Genomic DNA, 26,331 nt, shown 5'->3' on the forward strand with positions numbered 1-26,331 from the left:
CATATGCATGCAGACATAAGGGTACATCTAAAAAGATAAAGCATTTATTAGATTATAAATTAAATATATATTGAAATTAAAGGTTATTATTCAAAGATGTCATGTTTGTTAACTTACACGCTTGTATGTGTATTTTTTGTATATTGTAAAGCATTTATATGCGTGTGTAATGCTATTAATATTATTACTGTTCTTATTGTCGTTGCCATCATTACCATCAGATGTTAGGTTCCAAAATATGACATCTAAACTGCTGCATTTTGTGCATTTCCAGATGAACAAGCAGAGGAATCAGAGGAAACTCCAAAACTCCAAGTTGAGGAGAGATGTACACATGAGAAAGACAGCAGTGAGGGCAAGGCAGTGAAGGATTCAGGTAAGACTTAATGTTCACCCTCCTCTTCTTCTCTGGATCCTCTGAGATCCCCAGGTCTGCTGGCTCATCCAGCACTGTAGGTTTTTTTTTTTTTTTTTTCCTTTTACTGATCTTCAATTTCCAACTGTCTGGACATTCTTGCTCCCATTCATTGCTTGTGCATTTTGCATGTGATTCCTATCAGTAGCCTCACATTGACCTATTTTTAATCATAACCATCTGACAGGATAGATGCGGATAAGTTGAGGAATATTACAGGACGACCAGTGAGATTATTTTTTAATCAAATCAGTTTGTGTGCTTGTAATTTTTTAAGCGCCTTTCATTAATCTTAGCTGTACTTGTGATTCCTCTGACGACATATTAATTTTTCATAAGCGTAGGATTAGATACTACTTGATTTTTTTTCTCCTCCTAGCAATCAAATATCTATCCTTGTAGCTGAAAGAATTACATTTTTTTTATGTTGACTTTCCGTTCTTAAAGGGCCAACTTGATTTCTAGACTGCTACATTTAAAAAAGAAATATTGGCCTGTGTTTATAACATATACCTGACTATCTGTATATGGAAAAATGACATATGATAGCCATTTTTCATATACTTTTAGTTAAGTTTAACTTAGTAATATTCTCTGCACCTGTTCATATTTTGCATAGGCACTCTCTGTATAGTTTCCACGGAAGGCTTGAGTCAAAATGAAAAGAGTTTAAAATGAAACAAGGGGATTAACCTACACACCGGGTTGTTCCAGTTTCTATTCCAGCATTCATCTGGGAGTTGAGTTCCCTTCTTTCTAAATCTTCATAGAAGCCAGTTTCCTTACCTTCCGAATAGCCTGTGAATCCAGACAAGTGCCTTCATTTATTTATTTTATTTAGTTATTACAGGCATTTATGTAGCGCTGACAATTTACACACTGATTTTACATATATATTGTACATTCACATCAATCCCTGCCTTCAAAGAGCTTACAATCTAAGGTCCCTAAATCACATTCATACATACTAGACAGGAGCCAATTAACCTACCAGCATGCCTTTGGAGTATGGGAGGAAACTGGAGAATCCAGAGGAAACCCACGCAGGCACAGGGAGAGCATGCAAACTCCCTGTGACCTGGTTGGGATTCAAACCAGTGACCCTAGTGCTGCTAGATAGAAGTGCTAACCATTTTATTAAGCCCTGCCTTGTCTCTGAGCCCACTACAGTCAATCCTTAGAAAAATTTGTCCCAAATAATTAAATTTTGCCTTAGCATGTAGGCTTGCTTTAAAAATTGGTAAGGCACTATTAGTTTTTGGAAACCTATAAAGACACATTAGAAAATAAACTGGTGTATGGTGAATTCTGAATTAGAACTAGAACTTTTTGAGTTAATAGGCTTAGGCTTAGGGAAAACATCTAAGCACAAATATACATAAATAGGGTAGTAGTGTCATAAATGTTGCTGTTCATTTGGACAATGGCAAAAGAAAAAAAAGGAAACTTTCAAGGAAGGTTACTTCCAGGACCATTACCTAAATCTAGGACTGTCTGTGCAAATTTGGGACAAGCGAAAACCATACAATTTTAAAATAAGAATGCTTTATTTTATTTACTAAGCTAGAATTTTTTTCTCAGGACAGCATTAATAGGCAGATGCATTTATGCACCAAAAATCCTCCTGAATTTACATGGGGCATCTGTTTAGAGAAACACAAGACAAAATCCAGCTAAAAGAATGTGCAGATGATCCAGCCTAAGAAGGAGGAAATATCATTGAAACTGGATTTAGAGTGGGGTCAGTTTGATCTTTTGGAATAGACAAAGCTCTTTAATGAAAGCTACTGTCTTTGAAAACAAAACCTTTATGTCATGACATTTACTTATGCACAAACAAACCCAAGGCCCGCATCTGGTGTGGATACCCAGGTTTTTATTTTCTGTGTTTGATTTGGCAAATATGTGACTTCACCCATGATTTGTATGTATGAGATGGAAATCTATGGTCGCAATGAATATTACATTGGCTATTTTTGCTGCACGCTACACCTAGTTACATTAAGTTGGGTTCAGTCAAGCAGAAGAAGTGCTGAGAAAGGTTGAAGCCTATTAGTTGCAGGTAGTCATCTATCTTTGTCTTGTATCCCAGTGACAGTAGACTCAAAAATTTAAGACAAAAAAAAAACTGTTAGAAGAAATGTTAGAAAAAGACATTTATGTATAACGTATATTATTTTCAATGTATTTAGCAATGCTTACATCCTTTAATTGTAAAACACTTTAATATTATATCACCTAAATAAGCTTTTATCCCAGGAATAACTTTCATTTTACATCAGTTATGAAAGTAGAAACACTCCTCCTACTTTCAAAAATGACTGTCATCTGCCTAAATCATTTTTCAACCAATAATTTATTCCTAACAAGGATTTTATTGACATGTTCCAAATTAGGCAATGCCCCATGCCCCAGCAATCGCATTTGTTAGTTGTGTTTCCTAGCATTGTTTACTTTATGGAGGCTGTTTTACATAGTGGGGTGAGTGTTCTTTATGTTAATCAGTAAGAACCACTAAAATCATTTTTGCATTTGAGTCTCTGTGATGTGATTTTTTTTTTTATACCTTATTTTTAATATTTAAGCTGATCTGTCATATGAGGAGGCTGCATTTGAAATGTTGTTTTCTGGTTGCCCTTCAAATATGGCACAGCTAGACTCTTGGTTGTGTTTAACAAAATTCACTTATGGGTTGTACCTAGGAAAAAAAGGCAGCATCAAAGCACAGCAAACAAAACTTGTGTACCGTCTGTCTTTTAATTTTCTTTATGTGGAAACCTGCAGACACTTCTGGGCAGTCCCAGGGAACATACAAGCATACAATTTAGAGATCAAGAAGGATTTTTTTCATTAGAGCAAATAAGACTTGCTTTATTAGGGTTTTCAGTGGGATTTCCCTTGGAGTCTTTGTAGAAATAAGGTTTTCTGTGTTCTTTTACCTAATTACTTATACAGGAGCAATCTAATCTTTTCATGCTCTCATATGCACAGTGCTTCCAACAGCGCACACTTTTAATTTTATATATAAATATATTAAATATGCACATGTGTTTGTGTGTCATGTAATAAAATAGATGCAATGCTATACATTAGATTACAATATTGGGTTCAACCATTTTTGCATTGATATGATATCATTAAAATAAAATGCTACTTGCTGTCTGGCAAACATTGCCTATTTCTTCTTCTTCTTCATCAGTGAATCCAGGTTTTGTGCAATCAGCAGTGTAAGAAAGTAAACTACCTGACACTGCATGCAGATTTCATCTGCTATGTACATCATTGCAGATCTCTAACTCCTTCTCTCAATTTGTGGACAATAATTCCAATTTTAAGATCCTGCCTTTATATATAAGCAAGTAGTGTCCCAAGAACCATTTAAAATGCTAGTAAACAACTGAGAGGCAAAATGCGTTAGGGAAGAGGAAGCCATGTCCTTGCAGTGTAAATAAAGTTTATAAAAACAGAACAGTGCTAATGGATGATACATAACATAATGTAAGATCAGTGAGGTCTCAGGATTTTAAAAATTCAATCAGAGATCATCCTTAATCAGTTTCCTGTAGTGGGACTAATAAAAAAATGATTTTTGATTGCAGGCTGTGGACTTTTAAAATAATCAAATTTCACCCATATAGCAATATATAATTTGCAGGTGAAAACAGGTGAGCTGATTCACCAATCTGACTTTCCATTCTTTCCTTCCTTGTTAGAGTTGGGGCGTTTTTGAGTGTTTCAGCTATCTACTAATAAAAAGAATGAATAAGCTATAAGGGAGAAAAAGACATCCTTGACATTTTTGTGTCAGCCATGCAGGAACCTGGGAACTAAAAGGTTGAGTTCTTACTACCAGGGTTCTTGAGGGGACTTAAAAAATACTACAGTTTTGAGTAGATCTTTGATGTTTCCACTTAAATCAAGGCTTACTAAGTTTGGCAAGTCTATTAAAAACTTGAGTGGACTAAGTTCTGACCACCAACTACAACAATTATGATGTGATCTTGCCCTTGTTGTTGGATCTTTTTATTTTAGTTTATTAGAAATGCTGCAGGATTACTAATGATGGATGTTTGCGTCCAAAAATGGCTTGTTGGGAAAATCAGTGCCAAGATTTCTGGTGACAGCATCTCTTTGCTGCAGTTACCAAGAGATATAAGAAACCAGTCAGTAACTCACCCCAGTAGTCTTCAGTCATGTTGGAAATACCAGCTTTGGGTTGACTTTTTACAGCCAGTATACCCCATGACATGTATTATTCTGTCAGTATTTTACTGTAATTTTTTTTAGTTTTTGAACTACAAATTTGTTCGCAGTTAAAATAAATGTAAAAATGGGCTTAATCCATTATAATGCTAATGTAAATGATGATTAGCAATTTATACTACTTATCTGCTATTCTTCTTTCATAAGCACATTGAAGTAGATACCATAGTTAACTCAATGGAAGAGATGAGCTGCCAATGGTAATTATCTGTAATATGACTGGATGTGCTTGAGGTAAGGCACTTGACCCAGAGCGCGTTTCACTAGAGGCTGAGATGGGCACAGTGTTGCATTAGTATTAACTCTCACTTTAGTAGCAGGTGGTTTTATACAGTGGGGTGTAAAGGAGGGTTTATACAGTGGGGTGTTCACTAAAGAAGGCCCATTTAATCAAAATCTTTTCTATTTTTTGAGATGGTAACATTGATTAAATCTATAAAAATATTCTAAATGTATTAAATATATCCAAAATAAACATAAACAGTTTTTTATACCTATACAAGCTGCTTATATCAAACAAGACACTTAGAATGGTTTGCTGTCTGCCCCTCTGGTTTGAGGCACATGAGTACTTTGCTCAGACTAGTAGCAGCTTTTCAACGACTCTATTCTTCCAGGTATAGGGGAAATCATTGAACTCTCCATTGCTTTCTGCAGTGGAGTGTTTCATGTTGAAGTAGCCATTCACTAGGCCTAAATACTCTGATGGGGATGGGGGGAGCGAGCACAGGGCTCAACTTTATCCAGGCAAAATACAGGTTTGCTTAAAGATTGCTGGAAGCCATGGCATGTCTTTGCCCTCCACCACCATTGCATCATCATTATTAAAACAAAAAAGAAAGTTGCTATTTTTCCCATGCATGATTCAGACCTGTTATACGGTTCCTAGGGTTCCTCTTGAGGTTTCTAGGGGTTCCATGAGCAATGGGCAATTTTTCCTCTCAGATAAGTTTCCAATGACACCACTGTTCCTTTTAGCTATCTGTAAGGGTGTGATTCCTCCCAATGATGACAAGAGTAAGGAGCATTCTTCCTACTGACTGTCACACTAATATGTTATGAGTTGCAGATTTTTTATTTTTAGCAGAGGTTCCCTGAGACCAGAAAATTATTTGAAGGGTTCCTTAGTGTTGAAAAGGTTGAGAAAGGCTGCTTTAAGCAGTAAAAGTCTTAATGAGTCTGATCTGATGAGTGTAGTGAAGTGAAGTGAGCACCATACAGCCATGTGCAAGAGGAATAAAAGAAAAGATAGGTTTTGGCAAATTTGGTGCTCCAGGAGAACACTGAAAGGTCACACTGAATGGTGTAATGCCAACAGCTTCAGAGGCAAGTGTTGCCTGCCTATGCTGGAAACACATGTGTGTTTTTGTAGTTCTTTCACCATCACCATCATTCACAATGACAAAAGGAGAGATTGTCCCTCACTGGCCATATACATTCACTGACTCCTACACTGGAAAGAAAAGTCTGTAAAAAGCAGAGAGGAGAGCTAGTGACTTTTTGCTTACTCCAGAACATTCCACTTAAAATAAGGCGCCTGTTTTTCGGTAGCATTCCTCCTTTTACATAGACCTACAAATTTATAAAATAAGTATTCCTTCTGAGGCTGAATCTATCAGCTTCTATGTTTACATCATATCCAGCCAAGAAAATAGGAGACACAATAACCTCAATGCCAACATGTCAAGCAAGAGAGCAGCGTGGCTATTTTGTTTTCAATCTATTAGACAAGTAAGGATTAGCACATGATTAGTACCAGTGTGTTTATAACACCATGTAAGCTGTTGTGCTGTGTTGCTTACATTATGGGAAGGATCCAAGCATACTAAGTGAGACTTCAGCATATGCAAGTTCAATTTGTTGATCGCTCATTCAGAATCCAAAACAAAAAGCCTACTAATGCCTAATTTATATTGTCATTTAAATGTAGTGCCACTTTCGATTAATTATAATCCAAATTATATCTCTATGCAGCAAAAGAATTAATATGGAATTCATCCAGATTAATAAATTTGCATTGAAAATGCAGCCTGTCTCTCTTATTGCTAAGGGGAGTATATTTTAATAAGATTGTAAACATTAGGGGAAAAGATAGAAATTAACCTTCGTTATTGCAATGAAAATTGGTCTCCCATTTAGGTCTAATTACAAATGAATATCAATAATTATAATGTAGAATACTGCCTGGATTTGGATCACAAGCGATAAGTCAGGAACCTAATGTCTGTTAACCACTAAACGTCTGTTAACGGCAGTGGAACATTTGCGCTCATAAATAGCAAAACACAATTTGCTTTCAGGGTTTTTTTTTTCCTCTCCTCGTTTCTCTTGCTTGTTTTACTAGATGTTGCCTGCTTTTGATTAACAGGAAGCTTTCAGCAAAATATTTATTTTAGTGCCTGGAAATTACTGTCAAGTGAGCGCTTTCCTCCATTTTGAAAAACGCTCTGTATATTTTGGAGCCAAGACTAGAACTTTATCAGCAGTGAAATGATAAGTCAGCACTGTAGCAGCCCGAAAATGCTTTGGGTAGACTATACAAGATTTGTAAGCAGTACAAAATACTCAGTTGTCACTGATGACAGTCACATTGCATACACTACCCATGTTGGGTCTTCCTGCACATTGGAGTCTGTCAGCATTCTGGAAAATCTTTCCATCTTCCATTGTTTACCTGCAGCAGCTTGTTGCAATGCCGAGCAATTCTATCTAGGACAGAGAGAATAAATAGTTCTCTGGGAGCTCTTCTTATATGTGGGTTATCTAGGAGTAAAATAGGCCATGTATGGATCAATTTGTGACCAATCTTAGCATCACAAGAGATAATCTGGTAGTTTTGCAGATATTTCTCCCTATACTGTCGCCAATAAAAGTGAACTTATAGTGCATTAATTATCTCCTTCTTTTATATTTAGAACAAAAAAAATACAGTTTCTCAGCTAATATTGCATAAAGATATTTCATGTTTACAATCTCCAGCCATAGCTGGCAGGTCTAGTCTATTTTCACATGCTTACCATGCTACCTTTAACTGCTTTTGTTGAAATAAGCTTGTTTACGGAGTTGAATAGCTGAAGCTTAGATTACACACACAGCTGAATAAATTGGTGGTGTAACTTATTTTCTGAAGCTTAGATTTAACAGATGGGTTTTCTATTCCTCCGTATTTGTACATCTCCATGCAGAGTTTCATCTAGAGAAGTATCTCTCAACTCCTGTCCTGGGGACCCACTAACAGGCCAGATTTTTAAGTATTACCTTGGGGAGATGCAGACTAGAATACTGCAACCACTGAGCAGCAAATTATATCACTTGTGATGTATTTAAGTTATCTTGCAAACATGGCCTGTTAGTGGGTCCTGAGGACAAATATCCCAAGGTACAAATAATCATTTGTAGGATCACTATATCCTGAAAACAAAAATAATTCATCACATTTCTTATGTGATAGAGCTACTATTGACATTATGTACAGAAACTAAAGCATCTTACATTTAGGCAAATATTGCAAGAGCACCCCTCTATGTAAACTGCTATTAGAGACAAAAGAGCACAACAGAACGACAGTTGATAGTTTCCTTCTGCCGATTTACTGGACAGGAAGTCAGCTTCCAGGTTTTAAATGTCTTCTGTTAATCTGAAACTGCATATTTATGCTTGAATGTTGTTAGAAATTGCTTTAAAGCCATTTTACAGAAATGATGTAATTTGGGAATACATTATTTACATAGCAGCAAAGTTGTTTGCGAAGTTATAGCCATCCTCGTGGTTATCTCTTGTGTTAAAAATAGTATGTGTGCACACATACACAAAAAGAAAAAAAAGCAGTTCAAGGATAAGAGGCAGAGATAATATATGAGCGATGTCAGAGATGTTCATTAAACATTTGTAAATCTACATTAGCATAAGATTATTTATTGGTTTGAGCCAGGTTGCTGCATTAGAATTTGTATCAGCAGACAGGGCAGGGTTATGCTATCAGATGAACTGTAGGTCAGCAATGTTTAACATTAAATGTTGGCCCTACCAGATGTCAGGCCTAAAATAACATGCTGCATGAATAAATTCAGACTTAAACACAACATTTTAAATTTTGCCAAATGACAGCAAGGTTTTTTTTTTTTTTTTTTTTTTTTTTAATATATACTGTGTGAGTATGAGGACACAACATTGTTGTGTCCTCCTTTTAGACAATCAATTAAACAATCTTAATTTTTTTATGTAGAAATTGTCAAATGTGCAATAGCCAAGATTTTCCAGCACAATATAAATTTGACAGATCAAGGCTTATATTAAAGGCAAACTCAAGGATATTTGTAAAAACATAAATCCTAGCAGCCCCACTCTCCCTGCAAGGTTTAACTTCTTGGTTGGCTATGGGTAGAAGAAAATGCTGTAATACTTACTTTATTCCTCATTCCCCAGACAGTCTCTGCTTCCACTTTCTCTTTGACACTCTGGGTTGTGGGTGAGCCCTCACAGTCCTCATACAATGCAGGACCACTAGTCCTGTATTCTACATGATGATGTCATGGCCATAGTACTGGGAAACTGAGGCTTTGGGCAGGCCATAGACTGTGCAAATTGCTTTCTTGCAACCGTGAGTTGCAGGAAAGAAATTTGCATGATTCCCCCCATCAACACATAGTGTGCTGACAGGGGAATCCCTCCTGCTGAGCAATTGTCTTCTCCAGGTTGGGGAGAAGACAGTGATTATCGCTAGTGGCTGTAGCAGTCACTTGCGATAATCGCAAGCAAATCCAGCTTGCTGGTTGTATTCAAGTTGTTCGGTCAATTTGGTACATTCAACCTGCCCATTATTGGTTTGAATTTTGGCCAGTTCCTGCTGAACCGGCTGAGATTAAAACCATTTCTGGCCGGCCTTGGTGGACCTGCTGCACAGCATGGTGGATGCTTGCTGGAGAAGAGTGAAAAGTATTGCAGGCTTTTCCTATACCCCTAGATTTACCAAGCATTTAATCTTGGGGGGAGACCATTGCAAGAGTATTTTTTTTTTAATCCAGGAGTTCAACATTGTTATATAGAATACAGTGACTGGACCGCTTATTAGGTAGATCATTTGAAAGGTATGTTATAGCTATGGTTTAGCAAAATACTTTTTAATTTTCTGGTGGGCTGGGGGCCAAAAACTTTATGAATGCAGCAATTGTTCCTTTTCCTTTTCTGTAACACATACTGACTTCCATCATTCAAACATGTACAAGCAAAAATGTTGCCTTTTTTTTTTATCCTAACACGGGATTGGATATTTTTTCACCACATTCACTAAACTCTAGGGCAAGTTTCCTTGCAAAATGAACAACCTACTTGCCTTTAGTAAAGCAACCCCATTGACACAGCAAGCAATTGTCTATATGAAAAATGTAATCAAAGCACAAAAGAGACTGATCAACTCTGTCCTGTTTTCACTGTAGAATTTTTTCTTCTCCTCTTGAACCTCTTGATAAGTGATAGATAAAGCTTTCATATGCTTTCATATACTGCAAAGTACATATTTTAATAATGCCTGCTCTGGCTGTAACTTGGCTCAGTGTTCACATTTTGTTTGCCTGCCAGAGAGTTTAGCAGCAGAGACACTTCGGTGATCATGATGTTCTAGCTAACAAACCAGCATAAAAAGCAGTATTGCTATGCTGTGTGTGACATTTCTGGCTTTTGAATGCTTCATATTGGTGGACAACCTTAGTTTCAGATAACAATATATATTGATCTCTGTATTTGTTTACCATACTGTACAGCTTGCTGTTTTTCCCCAAATGGTGGGATTTATACCCTGGCAGTACTCACCCTTGCTGTAAGTAGGACATCACAGGGTTCAACATATCTGTGCAAAATTGGCTTATTGAAAGTATACTTATTCCAATATCAGCTACCAGGGTCAGGTCCCACAGGAAGCATGGTGAAGCAGTTTGTATGGATTATGTGTGTGCACCTGACTGAATACTGGCCAATTAAGTAGGGAGAATGTGTTAGTAGATAGGAAATCATCCTTTGTTCGAAAGCAGGGATCTCCAAACTGTGGCCTGCAGTCTGGATGTGGCCCTTTCCTTGCTTTTATCTGGTCCTTGAGGCACTTATCCTCCTACTGATACAAGGAACTATTCCTTCCACTGGAACCAACAATAGGGGAACTCATTCTCCCACTAACAATGATATGATTTTTTTTACTCTGACTGAACACCAAAGCTTAAGGCATTTTCTACTCCCACTGGCCACAGTCTGCCCCCGTAAAGTTTTAAGGTAAACTGGCCCTTTGTTTCGAAAGTTTGGAGACTACTGCTGTGCTAGAAATTGTGCTACCAGAAATTGAGTGCTGTATTGAAAGGGAGGCATCCATGCTTCGGATATAATATAGAGAAGACACACAGGGGTTGATTTACTAAAACCGGAGTCTGCAAAATCTGGTGCAGCTTTGCATATAAACCAATCAGCTTCCAGTTTTTTTTATTTTGTCAAAGCTTAATTGAACAAGCTCAAGTTAGAAGCTGATTTGCCATCATGCACTGCTGCACCAGACTTTGCACTCTCCAGTTTTAGTAAATCAACCCCTCAGTCGCACTCCAGTAATATCACACACATTCTCAACTTTATTTAGAAAAAGCTAAAAATGACAGTCCCTGCATGTGAACCACCACTCTAGTGTGCCTTCTCTAGATGGGACGTGTTGACACTTTTAACATGGCAAAAAGCCCAATTATGTTGCAAATGGTGTAGAGGTGGTACACAATTGAGCAATGTTTGATTAGTCACTTCTTACAATATTAAACTCACAATTTGTATTCATTGAAAAGAATAATATTTTTAACTAGAATTCCTCTTTATTAAAGAGACACTATTCTCATTTGGCTGATAGACCCACCAGGGGTAATATTGATAAGATGCGTTCCACACATTGACTCAAAAATGGAAATACATTGACCTGAGACAGAATCCTGAATCAAAACTGGCATGTTTACTGTATTTTTGACAATGTCAAATTTTCAGCTCCCATAATCCCTTATGTCATCTTAATGCAAACAAAATGCACAAATACAATTTTTCCTCTCTGCGTCCATAACCTTGACAGCCCCCGTTTTTAAATTAAAAAACAGGTTCCTGTGCAATCAAGGAGACCTTGTCCATTTAGCCAGCTCTCATGTGCAAGGGAGAAAATCAAGTTGTATCTTCATGCACAATCAGATTACCAATGGGCTATATATTTATGTAGGGTCTGATAGCAATCAATGGCCTAGAAACCGAACATTTCAAGATGCATTTGCACCCGGTTGTCCAGTGATAGTGTCCTCGTCCTGGAAATAATTTAGTTGCAAATTGACTGGAAGATGGTGAAAATTGAAAGTTAAAATTAGAAATACTCATAATAAAACAGAAGGGAAAAAAAGGTCAGATAATACCGCATGGTGATGAGATTGGAATAGTTGGTAAATGAGCTTCTGTTTTCGTCGTAAGATGTATGTGACATGCCTGTCCAATGCTCTTGTAATATCCAGCCTAGCAGAAGAGATTATCTGGCAAATTGACGCTGGAAAGAATTTTCTGATGGACAGGAAAATTAGAATCGCGACCCTCTCACTTTGATGTATGCAATGTTGTAGCCACATTATGCTGCAAGCTCCCGCATCCTATTAAGAGCCGTGTGTTTAGGGGATCATATTGAAATTAACTATAGTCGAACTGCAAAATAGCACAATAAAATGTTTGCAGTCTTAAGAGATCAGATAATCACAGTATACGCTTTTTACAGCCCTGTAGAATTATAGTACAGAATGCTGAAAGAGAGATAGAGATAAAATTTTATTTCTCTACATAGGTAAGTGTGTTATGAAGGGGATATTTCCCTGCTTGTGAGACAGCTTTGTGGGGCTTTGCTAAAACAACAAAAACTTTATTGTTTTTGCAGCATTTGACAGCGAAAGAAATTAAAATAGCAGATGAGGAAATGCTGGGAAGAAGAAACATTTTTTTCTTTCTTTTGAGGGAATCTAGAAATTCCAGCTGAAATGCTGTTATTGATTAATCTTTCAAGGCAACCTAGGGTTATCCAAACAAAAGAGAGGAGTACATTTTTAAACCTGTTTATTGAGTCTACTAACAGTTACTAGACATAAAATGTGACTTCCAATATATCTGAATCAATGAGTTGGAATTCCATGATGCATAAACAGAACTGGAAATGTTTTCATTATATATTTTCATGTTTTAGAATAGTAAAGGATGCTGACATGTCTCTTTCATGGATTACAACACCTAGTATTTTAGGTTAGTTGTGTCACAAAGTGACTGGATTCCTTTTAGGGCAGGATTGAATTGCAACTGTAACAGTAAAAAAAGTAGGGAAATCTTCCAGTAGGGATACCTGTTAAGGTGACACATGTCTAAAGATTTTCTCCTGCTTCCTGTTGTGCTTACAGAACAAGAAATTAATGCAGAAAAAAAATGATATGGGGTCTTACTAATTCCCAACTCTGTCCAAAGTTAAAAAATGTTGACTTTAGATATAATTTAAAAATACTTGCGTGGATGTGTACACCCGTTTTCTCACTCTTTAGCCATAATATAAAATGGGGCATGTGAATAAGGAGGAGAGATTGGTTGTGGCCAATGATTGCAGAAAGTGCTATATTGTTTTTTTTTTTGCGTATTTTTAGAGGGCAATAGGTTGATTTTTTTTTTTCCTTTTAGCTTACCTTATCCTGAATATATGTTATAATAATTCTAGCCTGCAGTGGGAGTTTGTAATCTGCTTATAGTTAAAGCGGAGTTCCACCCTGGATTTTTTTTTTTTTTTTTTAATACCCCCGGGACAGTCAGGGCTAGTGCATTCCACAATGGCTAGCCTCTGATCTGTCCCGGGTTGCACTTACCTGCAAGACGAAATACTTACCTTGCAAACGTCTTGTCCAGCGCTGCCATCTCAGATGTGGGCAGCTTGAAGCCAGCGCGTCCTCTTCGGCGTCTTCTTCCGCCTTCTGTGGTCCCACGATGCTCTGCGCCGGCCCCGACGTCACTTCCGGGTCGCGCGCGTCACCCCTCCACAGCTTCTGGGCATGCCCAGAAGCTGTTTAGAAGGGGATGACGCGCGCGACCCGGAACTGACGTCGGGGCCGGTGCAGGCGCAATGATTCCTGGGAGCTATGACGTTCAGCTCCCAGGAATCATTGCAGAGCCAGGAAGTGACGACGGGCCGCGGCCGAGGAAGGAGGAAGAAGGAAGTAAGGTAAGTATATTTTCTTCGCTACGAGGTAAGTAAAAAAAAAAAAAATATGCGATTATCCATTTCTTTTTCAGGTGACCCGGAGCGAGAAGATGGAGGTAAGTATAAAAATAGGGTGGAACTCCACTTTAACAACATCAGAACAGAAGAAGTATTTGCACACTATGTTTGGCTGTTGTTAATTTATTGTTATAGCATGCGTTATACATAATTTGTTGCTATTGTCTAGGCTTAGTTTTTCCTTAGTTCTAACTGATCATTCAGTCTTGAAAAGTAGCCCAGTCTTGAAAAGTAGCTGCTGGCATGTGTCATAAAATGTTCAACCAGGACATGAATGAGCTCTATCTTGATATAACAACCTCCAAAACCCTCAAAAAACATTTGTATTTGGACCCAACCACATGTTGCTAAATATTTCTGGATCTAAATACTACAATTCGGCCAAAGGCATGACAGTAAAAGGGGTGGCTGCCACCACATTGTGCCAATAAGTTAACTTTACAACTGCCAAGGATTGTATTATAATACCAGTTTTGAAATACATTGGGATCTCATAAATGTATCATTTATTTCAAACATATTTTAGGTTCTGGAACTCACACACCTGACAAGGAGCATCCTCTGAATTCGACCACTGTAAAGAGGCAGTTATTACAAAGTAAAGAAGAGGATGGTGCAGCTAAGAGATCAAGAACTGCTGAGGAAAATAGTGTTTGCCAAGAACAGGTATGGATATGGCAGAGTATACAAATAATAATAATAAAAAAGAAATGGAGTGTCTGTAATTCCCTTTAGTGATGGCTTTTACAATTGGTTATGCTTTTTCTTTGACAGTGCTATCAGTGTCCCTACTGCAACTACAGCAGCAAAGATTCCAACCGGATTCAAATGCACATAATCTCCCAGCATTCCGTGCAGCCTGTGATTTCCTGCCCTCTCTGCCAAGATGTTCTCAGTAACAAAATGCATCTGCAGCTGCACTTGACTCATTTGCACAGTGTGTCTCCAGACTGTGTAGAAAAGCTCCTCATGGCAGTAAGTCTATGTAAAAAAAAAACTAACTAAATAACTAAATATATTGTAATTGAACTTCGACTTGGCAAAACACCACTTCAAACAAAATCTCTAGAATTCCCACCCAAAGAGTAGGCACATATTTGAAACAATATGGACACATTTTTTTTTCCATAAGAGCTTTTTTTTAGAACTTCACTAGGTTACAAAGTCGAAACATTCATATTGTATAATATGCATTGATGGATAAATCAAAAGTAAACAAAAAAGTGTGTGCAGTAGGAAGATAAACAATCAACAACTGGGTGAACCCACATAAAGGACCATTATGGTAGATATACAACGTTTCAGGAGGGTAGCAGGAGTTCAACATTCCCGACTTCAGGGGTTGAGGTGACATGACAAGCTTGCAACTCCCTATGATGTGAAGCTGCCAAGCCTGAGCATCTGTTAATGTACTTTGTACCATAATAGGTGTTGAGAGGGGTGCCCAGAAAAGGAAAGGTCCAGTATAGGAATCAGGGGGAAGAATCGAGAATGGGCAGGCTCACAGGGAGATACTAATAACATGGTGGGGCAGCAATGGGGAGAGGTATGGGAGGAGGGCAGATACAGGTGATAGATTAAAGTAAAAAAGTGGCTTTTGATCATGGGTGGTACCCATACTCTCCTCTCCTACTTGGTTACCTAAATCTTTTGGCCAGATGCAAGTGGTATAAGATGTGTATCTGTCGTGCGAAAGTGCATCCAGCACACCCAGGTTTTGGTATATTTAAAAAGTTTGTCTTTGAGATTTATGGATCAGCTCTTCCATCTCAGCAATATGGATCAATCTTTTCAAGCCACTCTCTCATTGAGGGTATAAGCTTTGACTGCCAGTGTAGCGGTACACACATACTGGCCACATTGATCATATGCATATTCAGGGATTTGTAAAACAAGCGAGCAGAAACTTCTATAGGATATAGAAGAAATGATCAAGGCGAGAAGTCCTAACTTGCCCATTGCATTGTCCTGATGTCCAAATTCTTCACTGTGACCTCAAATAATGGGGACTGCTCTTCAAAAGTCCTCCTCAAGACTACTGTTGATTCTGTACTTAAAGCAGACCTTGTGGTCGTTTTAAAGGTCCGCTTATTTTGTCTTAGACCCTTCCCCTGTAAAGTATTTCCAAAATGTACTTAAAAATAAAAATGTTAGATTTTATACTTGCCTTACCCCCGTCCTCTGCCGCAATGTCTAGGCGAGGGTGATGCCTTTCTCCTTCCAGCATTATGAGGAACTTGAAGCAGCTCAATTTTGCAAGAAGGCACTCTTGCACTGGACCTGGAGTGCCTTCTTAGTTTTAAGGTACTCATCATTCCCCAGGTATCTGCCAGGGAACCAGATTTATAAGTGGACCTTGTACTTTAAAGTGAACAGATATGTTGTTCATTTAGAGCAGAGCAACAAGTTCACTTTAATGCAGACCAGCCCTACAGCATATATTTACCTCCCCTTGTTCTTATTTCATTCCTTTAGTTGCTGAGGAAAAAGCTGTATGTAAGTTACAAGTTGCCAGGGTCATAGCATACACAGGGCTATAATTGGCCCAGCACTGACACATGGCCTAAAGCCATGCTCCTCCATACACGAAAATACTGAGTAATGATGGGGGAGTAAAGAAAAGATAATCCTGATAGGGAGGGGGGCGTTGCAGCACTTTAAATGTATCAGATTATTTGTTTCTTCTTCCTATATGATATTGGCATAATGGACAGAATCTTTTATATCAGCACCTGCAGACACACACATTCTGGGACCTTTGGTTAGAAGCTAATAAGCCTATTACTACATTTTAGGGCTGTAGGTGAAAATGAGAGCAACCAAAGGAAAACTCTGTATATGTGCAGAGAGCATAAAAAACAGTGCTTATTGTGTTTGTGGTGGAAACTGAACTTAGCAGCCTAGCGCTTAAATGCAGGAATACTAATTGCCCCTAGACACTGTTCTGCAGATTGTGTATGATTGAATAATAAACTTTGGGACATTAGTGCCTTTTATATGGTGTGATTCATGGTTCTTGCTCATTTCAGATTTCAGTGCCAGAGGTTGTGATGCCAAACAGTATGTTGCTTCCACCGGCTGCACTTGACAAGATGGAAGCAGAGAAGCCTGCAGCTGCAACCACTGAGTCATCTGGGAAACTCACAGGTGAGTACAGGCAGCTATTGGAAATGTGCTCTGTAAGGGCTAGCAAAAAATGAATTACCAAACAGTGAGACTTCCTCGCAAGAGTCATTGAAGAGGGAGAGACTTACAATATCAGGTACCAAGCTCTTACCTATGGAAAGAGATAGTGGATGCACCAAGCTGTTACAACATCCCCCCAAGCTTGAAACATCAGCTTTGGATACACTCATCTTTTATTAGTGTCGTAAAAAAAAAAAAAAAGCACTTAAAATTAACAAAAATATGTTTGGATTTAAAAAAAAAACAGAACATACAAGCAAAGAAGCACAATGGTTCTATATTGTACAGCTTTCATAGATATTTACATTAATACATGAATCTGGAGAGAAGAAAGATTAATTATTTTTGCAGACCTCCAGTCTCCAGCCGTCTTCTAACAATATCAGTTGTATCATTTTTCCATATTCTAATGGCTACAGCAACGTGGCTCATAAGAGCTTGTACAGCAGATTCTGCCTTTTAATTTTATTGTATTACATGCTTGTTCTTTGTTGCTGATCACATGAAAAAGAAATCCTACAATGCTTATCCACATAAAACTTTTATGCCCATACAAATGAGAACAGAAGCATTAGCACAAATTTTATGCTCATTTTTTTCTTTATTTCAATTAGGTGACCCTCCAACAGAGGAAAAAAACATCCAAGGTGGAGATGATTTAAAGGCTGGAGCTGAAATTAAAACAGAAGAGCAAAACATGTTTAAGGAATCATTAGATACCCCTGAATGGAACAAATCTGTCAACAAAGATGCAAAGCACTGCGAGTTACTAACTGATCAATTAAGTGAACAGCAGAAGAGGCAGCAGCTTTCTGTTTCTGATCGCCATGTTTATAAATACCGCTGTACCCACTGTAGTTTGGCTTTTAAGACTATGCAGAAGCTTCAGATACATTCCCAGTATCATGCTATTCGGGCTGCCACCATGTGCAGCCTTTGCCAACGCAGCTTCCGTACATTCCTGGCTTTAAAAAAACATTTGGAAACGGGCCACCCTGAGCTAAGCGAGACTGAAATACAGCAGCTTTGTGCATCCTTACCTGTAAATGGGGAGCTCTGGGCTGAAAGTGAAAGCTTAGCCCCAGATGAGCACTCCCTAGAGCAGGACAATGAGCGTGATTATGAGATGGACCATGAAGGAAAGGCTAGCCCAGTTGGGAGTGACAGTAGCTCTATTCCAGATGACTTGGGCACAGAACCAAAGCGGACTTTGCCTTTTAGAAAAGGGCCAAATTTTACTATGGAAAAATTTTTAGATCCATCACGACCATATAAATGTACAGTATGTAAAGAATCCTTCACTCAAAAGAACATTCTTTTGGTCCATTATAATTCTGTGTCTCATTTGCATAAACTTAAAAAGGTCTTGCAAGAAGCATCAAGTCCAGTTCCTCAAGAGACCAACAGCAGCACTGACAACAAACCATACAAGTGCAGCATTTGCAATGTTGCATACAGCCAAAGCTCTACATTGGAGATTCATATGAGATCCGTTCTTCACCAAACTAAGGCAAGGGCTGCAAAACTAGAACCAAGTAGTAACAATACTAGTGGGAGTACCATAGCAGGGAATATTAACAGCCCAAGCCAAGGGATGCTTGATTCTATGGGTTTGCCACATGTAAACAACAAAGAACCCCACCTAGATGCCAAAGAAATAAACAAAAAGCAAGCTCATGAGGTTATTCCTACCCAACTTCCACATCACCCACCACAGTCACCAGCACAGCTTCAAATGCAACTGCAGCATGAACTGCAACAACACGCTGCATACTTTCAGCCCCAATTTTTAAACCCAGCATTTCTTCCTCACTTTCCAATGACTCCGGAGGCTCTTGTTCAGTTCCAGCAGCCACAATTTCTTTTCCCATTTTATATTCCTGGGACAGAGTTTAGTCTAAATCCTGATTTAGGACTACCTGCCTCTGCTGCATTTGGAATGCCTGGTATGGCGGGATCATTGCTCGAAGATTTAAAGCTTCAAATTCAAACACAACATCAGGTTGGGCAGACCCAGCTACAAATGCTACAACAGCAAGCACAGCACCAGGCACAGCAGTATCAAGCCACACAATCTCAGCATCAACCACAAAAGCAACACCATTCAAACAGAATAATGAAACAAGAGCAAAGCAATGTTAATGTGTCGATTACTGAATGCCAGCTTACAAAAGATACATCATGTTACAAAGAACCTGAAGAGATCACTGAAAAGCAAGAAAAGCCAAAGCAAGAAGTTGCAAATGAAAATGATGCTCCAAAAGACAGCAAAGATGGAAAGAAGCAAAGATCATTAGAACCTACTATTCCACCCCCTCGTATTGCTTCTGGCGCTAGAGGAAATGCAGCAAAAGCTCTCCTAGAAAATTTTGGATTTGAATTGATTATTCAATATAATGAAAACCGACAAAAAGTACAAAAGAAAAACAAGATTGGGGAAAATGAAAATAATGAGAAGCTAGAATGTGGGGCATGTAGTAAGTTATTTTCAAATATTTTGATCCTAAAGAGTCACCAAGAACATGTGCATGGACAGTTCTTTCCATATGGGGAGCTGGAAAAATTTGCTCGCCAGTACAGAGAGGCATATGATAAGCTTTATCCAATTGCACCACCTTCTCCTGAAACACCTCCACCACCACCACCACCGCCTCCTCCACCTCCTTCTGCACCTCCAACACCGGCTCCACCTCCACCTCCACTTACTCCATCTGCACCAGTGAAGATTCCAAGTTCAACCCCAACACCGCTTCAGGCTCCACCCCCAACTCCTCCACCCCCTCCACCACCTCCACCCCCTCCACCACCACCCCCTCCACCACCGCCACCATCAGCTCCTCCTCCAGTTCAGCTTCCAGTCTCATTGGACCTTCCCCTCTTCCCATCAATTATGATGCAGTCTGTTCAGCATCCTGCTTTACCCCCACAACTTGCACTGCAGCTTTCTCCAATGGATGCTTTATCTGCAGATCTTACACAGATGTGCCAGCAACAGTTGGGCTTAGATCCAAATTTCCTGCGACATTCCCAATTCAAACGCCCACGTACAAGAATAACAGATGACCAGCTGAAGATACTACGTGCCTATTTTGACATTAATAATTCTCCTAATGAGGATCAGATACAGGAGATGGCGGAAAAATCAGGTCTTTCCTTAAAAGTTATCAAGCACTGGTTTAGAAACACTTTATTTAAGGAACGTCAAAGAAACAAAGATTCACCATACAATTTCAGTAATCCCCCTATAACAGTTCTTGAGGATATAAGAATTGAGCCCCCACTATCTTCATTAGATACTCATAGGTCAGACTCTGCTTTTAGCAAAAGGTCATCAAGAACCAGGTTTACGGACTATCAGCTTAGAGTTTTACAGGACTTTTTTGACACTAATGCATACCCAAAGGATGATGAAATAGAACAACTATCAACTGTTCTTAACTTGGCAACACGTGTTATTGTTGTCTGGTTCCAAAATGCTCGCCAAAAAGCTAGAAAAAGTTATGAAAATCAAGCTGAAACTAAAGATAGTGAAAAAAGAGAGCTAACCAATGAGCGCTATATCCGTACTAGCAACATGCAATATCAGTGTAAGAAATGCAATGTTGTATTTCCAAGAATATTTGACTTAATTACACATCAGAAAAAGCTGTGTTATAAAGATGAGGATGATGATATTCAAGATGAAAGCCAAACTGAAGATTCAATGGATGCTACAGATCAAATCTTGCCAAAGGCATCCAGTCAAGCAGAGATATCAAAAGCCTCAACTATAACAACAGTAAGCTCTGGTTCAGGCTCAAGTACACCATTAAATCCATCTCCAAGACCAGAGTTTGGTAAAACTTCACCAAAACCCGATGTGCAAACTGAAAAACCAAAGCAAATTGATGCTATTGCCAGCTCATTAGCATCCAAATTAATTCAGTCCAGTTCTACATCATCTGACACACAGCCTTCACCATCAGTATCTGTATCTCTGCAAAGGCAGTCTCAGCAAATTGCAAGACCTTCATCTGCATCACAAACCACTCCTGTTCCATCTAGCCCGCTACCAATATCTCTGACGTCATTGTCAAACAGCCTACCTCCTCAGCTGCTTCAATACCAATGTGATCAATGTACAGTGGCTTTTCCAAGTTTGGAACTGTGGCAAGAGCACCAACACATGCATTTCTTAGCTGCCCAAAATCAGTTTCTCCACTCACAGTTTTTAGAAAGGCCTATGGACATGCCATATATGATTTTTGATCCTAACAATCCTCTTATGGCAGGGCAGTTACTTGGTAGTTCCATGTCTCACATGCCTCCACAAGCTGGTGGACCACATGGTGCAACATCTGTGTCCGCTTCCCTAAAAAGAAAGATGGATGACAAAGATGATAATAACTGTAGTGAGAAGGAGGGTGGCAACAGTGGTGAGGATCAACATCGAGATAAAAGATTAAGAACCACTATTACCCCAGAGCAACTAGAAATACTATATGAAAAATATCTGTTAGATTCTAATCCAACGCGAAAGATGCTTGATCATATTGCTAGAGAGGTGGGCCTAAAAAAAAGAGTGGTGCAAGTTTGGTTTCAAAATACAAGAGCCAGAGAAAGAAAAGGTCAGTTCAGAGCTGTAGGTCCAGCTCAGTCTCATAAAAGATGCCCATTTTGCCGTGCACTATTTAAAGCAAAGTCAGCATTAGAAAGTCATATTAGGTCTCGGCATTGGAATGAGGGAAAGCAGGCTGGTTATAGTTTGCCACCAAGTCCTCTTGCTGGAATGGATGATGGTGGTGAAAGCCCAAACAAATATATGTTTTTTGATTATCCGACACTTCCAAAGAATGACCAGTTCAGTGAAAATGATATGCCTTCTACTGTTTCCACACCAGTAAGCAAAACTGCTGAGCTATCACCGAAGAATCTTTTAAGCCCATCATCTTTTAGGGCAGAATGCAATGAAGACATAGAGAACTTGCATCAACCTCCTGTGGAAAGGTTTGATCATAGCAAAAACGATTTTGATGAAACATCATCAATTAACACAGCAATTAGTGATGCTACAACAGGGGATGAAGGAAACAATGATGTAGAAACCATGACTGTTAGCTCTAAAGATGTGAAAAATCCCAAAGAACCAAAAATTCAAATGAATGATAGTTTGCCAAAAACAGGAACTACTCCCACAATTGATAACTGTGACGAGAGTTTCTTCTTTTCTCTGACAAATACATCACACAATAACATGGACAGAGAAAGTGATCATGACCAAAGTATATACATGACTGATGAGTATGAGGACAATGCTGACCGCAGTGAAACATCCAGTATTGCAGATCCAGATCCCAGCTCACCAAACTCTTTCGGTAGCAACAGCTTCTTCAAAGCCAAAAATAGTGACCGACCAGGTCATAAACGCTTCAGAACTCAAATGAGTAATGTTCAACTAAAAGTTCTCAAAGCTTGCTTTTGTGATTATAGGACTCCAACAATGCAAGAATGTGAAATACTGGGCAATGAGATTGGTCTTCCCAAACGTGTTGTCCAAGTTTGGTTTCAAAATGCACGAGCAAAAGAGAAGAAATTTAAAATAAACATAGGGAAGCCTTTCATGATTAACCAAACTGGGCCGGATGGAACCAAACTTGAGTGTTCTCTTTGTGGGGTGAAATATTCAGCACGCTTATCCATTCGAGATCACATATTTTCAAAGCAACACATTTTAAAGGTGAGAGAAACAGTGGGAAGCCAGCTTGATCGTGAGAAGGACTATTTGGCCCCTACTACTGTTAGACAACTGATGGCACAACAAGAACTGGATCGGATAAAGAAGGCTTCAGATGTTTTGGGATTAACTGTTCAGCAGTCAAGTATGATGGAGAGCAGCCCTCTTCATGGTCTCAATCTGTCAGCATCTTACCAAGGGCTACCTGGCCTTCCTTCAGTTCTCCTTCCTGGGATGAACAGCCCATCTCCATTGCCTGGATTTACACAGAGTTCAAACAGTAAGTGTGAATCATAATATTTGATTCTTCTTTGCTAATATGAATGTGATCATAAAAAAATGCAGTGGCTTTTTAAAAAGACTATATACTATTAATATTTTTGAATTAACCCGGAAGGATAATGTTCCTTCTCACATCTTTTATTGATCTGAAAATTATTGTATTTGTGCCAAAAATAGCTTATTAGGGATATGTTAGAACTGGAAAAGAACAAAGCTTTAAAGTCTAACATAAATACAGAGGCTGCTTTGGTTAATGTCTACTGAAAGTGCTAGTTGCCTGACTGCCATGCTGATCCTAAAGCCAGCCATAGATTGTTTAAATCTCAGCTGGTACAGCAGGAACCGGCTGAGAGGCTGAATGTATCCAAGTCTATCCATCGATCAACTCGGGTACAACCAGCAGCATGTTGGATTCTCAGCATGGGATTATTGCCAGCGGCTATAGCAGCTAGCAAAATTCACTATGTTCTCCTGAAAGGGGTGGCTTTCCGTGCCCTCCTTCCAGGAGAACACAATATCTCCACAGGAGGGTTTCCCTCTACCAACACTGACTGTGTTGATGGGGGAATCGAGAAAGAAAAAGATGATATTCAAGTCTTAGGCAGGCCATAGATGGTGTGATTTTCGAAATTATTGCATCAGACAGATTGTGCAGATTAGGAGTTTTCACTTCACTTTCTAGATGCTTGTTCCATGTAAGTGACATATTATTATAGCCAAAGATAACCAGCCAATAGCATTGTCAGAAGTTCAGAAATGGCAGCCTACATATTTTTTACAGTTCCCATTTCTCAAAGAAATGTGATCCAGCCCCAACACAAGATCCTGTGAACAATCCAAAGTGAATTTAGGCTTGTGCACATCAGATGGATATTGTCTAGCAACATTTATTTTGGCATTGCTTACCATGGAATTTACAGCCAACATAGTTTACTACACATTAAATGCTCAAATATTATACCTGTAAAAAAAAAAAAAAAAAATATATTGAGAACATACAGTATCTGTTGGTCCCAACTAATTGTAGAGACAGTTAGAAAACCAGCTTAAGATATTACTGAAACAGAATTACTTATATAAACACAGATCAATACAGCTGAACTTCAGACAGGTATAAACACTGCAATAATGCAATTATGTAAACATGAATACAATATTAAATGTATTTTTTTTTTAATGCAAGCAGTGTAAGTACCTGAATTTGGCTTGGGATTAACCTCTTGCAATGTACTATATAGTCTGTACAGCAAAGCTCAGAGAGGGTAAGAAGAAATAAGCACAAGAAGCCAATCAGGTGTCCTGCAATGCAAGGAGCATGCTGATAGTAGAAGAGAGCAGAGTGAAAGAGAGATGAACTAATCAATGTGCTTCTTCTCTTTTTACTGTCCAGTTACTGGCTGGGGATGGAGAGGGGACCTGTAAGTGAAGCTTAAACTGCAACAGAGAAATATTAAGTCCCCTTCCCTGCTAGACAGGGTTGTGCTGTGGGGTAGAGATATGTGAATTCCAGGACTGAATAACCAGACATACAAGCTACCTTATATACTGTATTTAATCTGTATGCCTGGAGTTTAGCTTTAAGCATAAGATTCAGACTACATGCATTCAGTTATGTTTGTGCTGCCTTTCACTTAATTTCTGTTGAAACCTAAGAGATGGCAGGCAGAAAAGGTCTTGCAAAGATAAAGCTTATATTTGATCTTAAAATAATCTTCAACAAGAACAGATACCGGAGAAAGGACAGAGAAAATAAGACTATCACTTGCTTTTTCCACTTTTTCATAAGTTACCTTAAAGAAAAATAGAAATAAATTACAGCAGGCCCAAATGCCATAGCTGATGAACATGGTATCTTTTATTATGTCCAAGCCTACACTTCTAATTAAGTAACTTCATTGTAGTATTCCTTTGAGATTAGTCTGCTTTTCCGCAAATACCATGTGGCCAAAAACAAGTATTTTTTTTGGTTTATTGATTGCTATAATTGCTTTGTAATCATAAGGTTACATTAAATATAAAACATACATAAACATGTTAAAAAGACTGTCTCTTTTTTGTCTTTCCAGATATGACATCTTCTGGTGCCGGCATGCTTGGGTTCCCTACTTCAGCTACTCCATCTCCTGCCCTCTCTCTTAGCAGTGCACCCACTAAATCTTTGCTGCAGACTCCCCCGCCACCACATCCTCCACCTCCGCCACCACCCCATCCATCCTCGTCATCATCCTGTTTAGCAGGACAGCAGACAGATCAACAAAACAAAGACTTGGAAAAAAATCTTAAGCGACACAAATTCAAAAAGATCAAAGAGGAGGAATCAGAGGCTGCAAAATCTGAAGTTAAGCAATCTAAAAAAGAGGAAAAAATCTCATCTGCTCTTTCCATGTTGGGCAAAGCTGAAACACCTATGGACCCTGCTCATTTGCAAGCACTTCAAAATGCTGTCTCTGGTGACCCAGCTTCTTTTATAGGTGGTCAGTTCTTGCCATATTTTATTCCTGGCTTTGCTTCATACTTCACACCCCAGCTTCATGGAACAGTGCAAGGTGGTTATCTCCCTCCAATATGTGGGATGGAAAGCCTCTTCCCATATGGTCCAGCAGTACCGCAAGCTATTGCTGGATTATCACCAGGTGCATTGTTACAACAATACCAACAGTATCAGCAGAGCCTGCAGGATTCACTACAAAAACAACAAAAACAGCTGCAGCAGCAGGCGCCGCCACAGCAAGAACATAAGCCTTCACAAGTAAACTTGCCTAACATAGAAAATGAACAACAGCAAAAGTCAAATGAAGAGTTGGAAAAGAAGGAAGAAAAGAGTTCTGCCACAGAAAGCACAAAAGAAGAACCCCAAACACACCCAAAAAGTGCAGACTTATCAGACAATTGCATTGTTCCATTTGTCAAGCATGAATTTATATGCAGAAAGTGCCAGATGATGTTTACTGATGAAGAGGCAGCAGTAAACCATCAAAAGTCCTTCTGTTACTTTGGTCAGGCTTTATTTGACCCACAAGAAACAGTGCTTCGGGTCCCAGTCAACAAACATAAGTGTCTTGCCTGTGATGTGGCTATTAGCGGAAATGAAGCACTTAACCAACACCTCCAATCAAGCTTGCACAAAGAGAAAACAATCAAACAAGCAATGAGAAATGCCAAAGAGCATGTTAGATT

At 38.8% G+C, this 26,331-nt stretch overlaps 1 protein-coding gene across 1 annotated transcript in view; it reads left to right on the forward strand.

Annotated features, from left to right (window-relative positions):
- The window catches only part of ZFHX4 (zinc finger homeobox 4), a 213,750-nt gene that overhangs the window by 184,399 nt on the left and 3,020 nt on the right, over positions 1-26,331 (forward strand). Inside the window, exons 5-10 of the mRNA XM_082259763.1 lie at positions 275-376; positions 14,500-14,639; positions 14,748-14,948; positions 17,003-17,120; positions 17,774-23,152; positions 25,221-26,331. The exon at positions 25,221-26,331 is cut by the window's right edge and continues 3,020 nt beyond it. Of these exons, the coding sequence (XP_082115889.1) occupies positions 275-376; positions 14,500-14,639; positions 14,748-14,948; positions 17,003-17,120; positions 17,774-23,152; positions 25,221-26,331 (7,051 nt within the window). The remainder of the gene's footprint in view (positions 1-274; positions 377-14,499; positions 14,640-14,747; positions 14,949-17,002; positions 17,121-17,773; positions 23,153-25,220) is intronic.

The sequence above is a fragment of the Pelophylax lessonae genome, assembly GCF_965119305.1.
Source record: "Pelophylax lessonae genome assembly, chromosome: 5".
In the NCBI taxonomy this organism is placed as follows: Eukaryota; Metazoa; Chordata; class Amphibia; order Anura; family Ranidae; genus Pelophylax; species Pelophylax lessonae.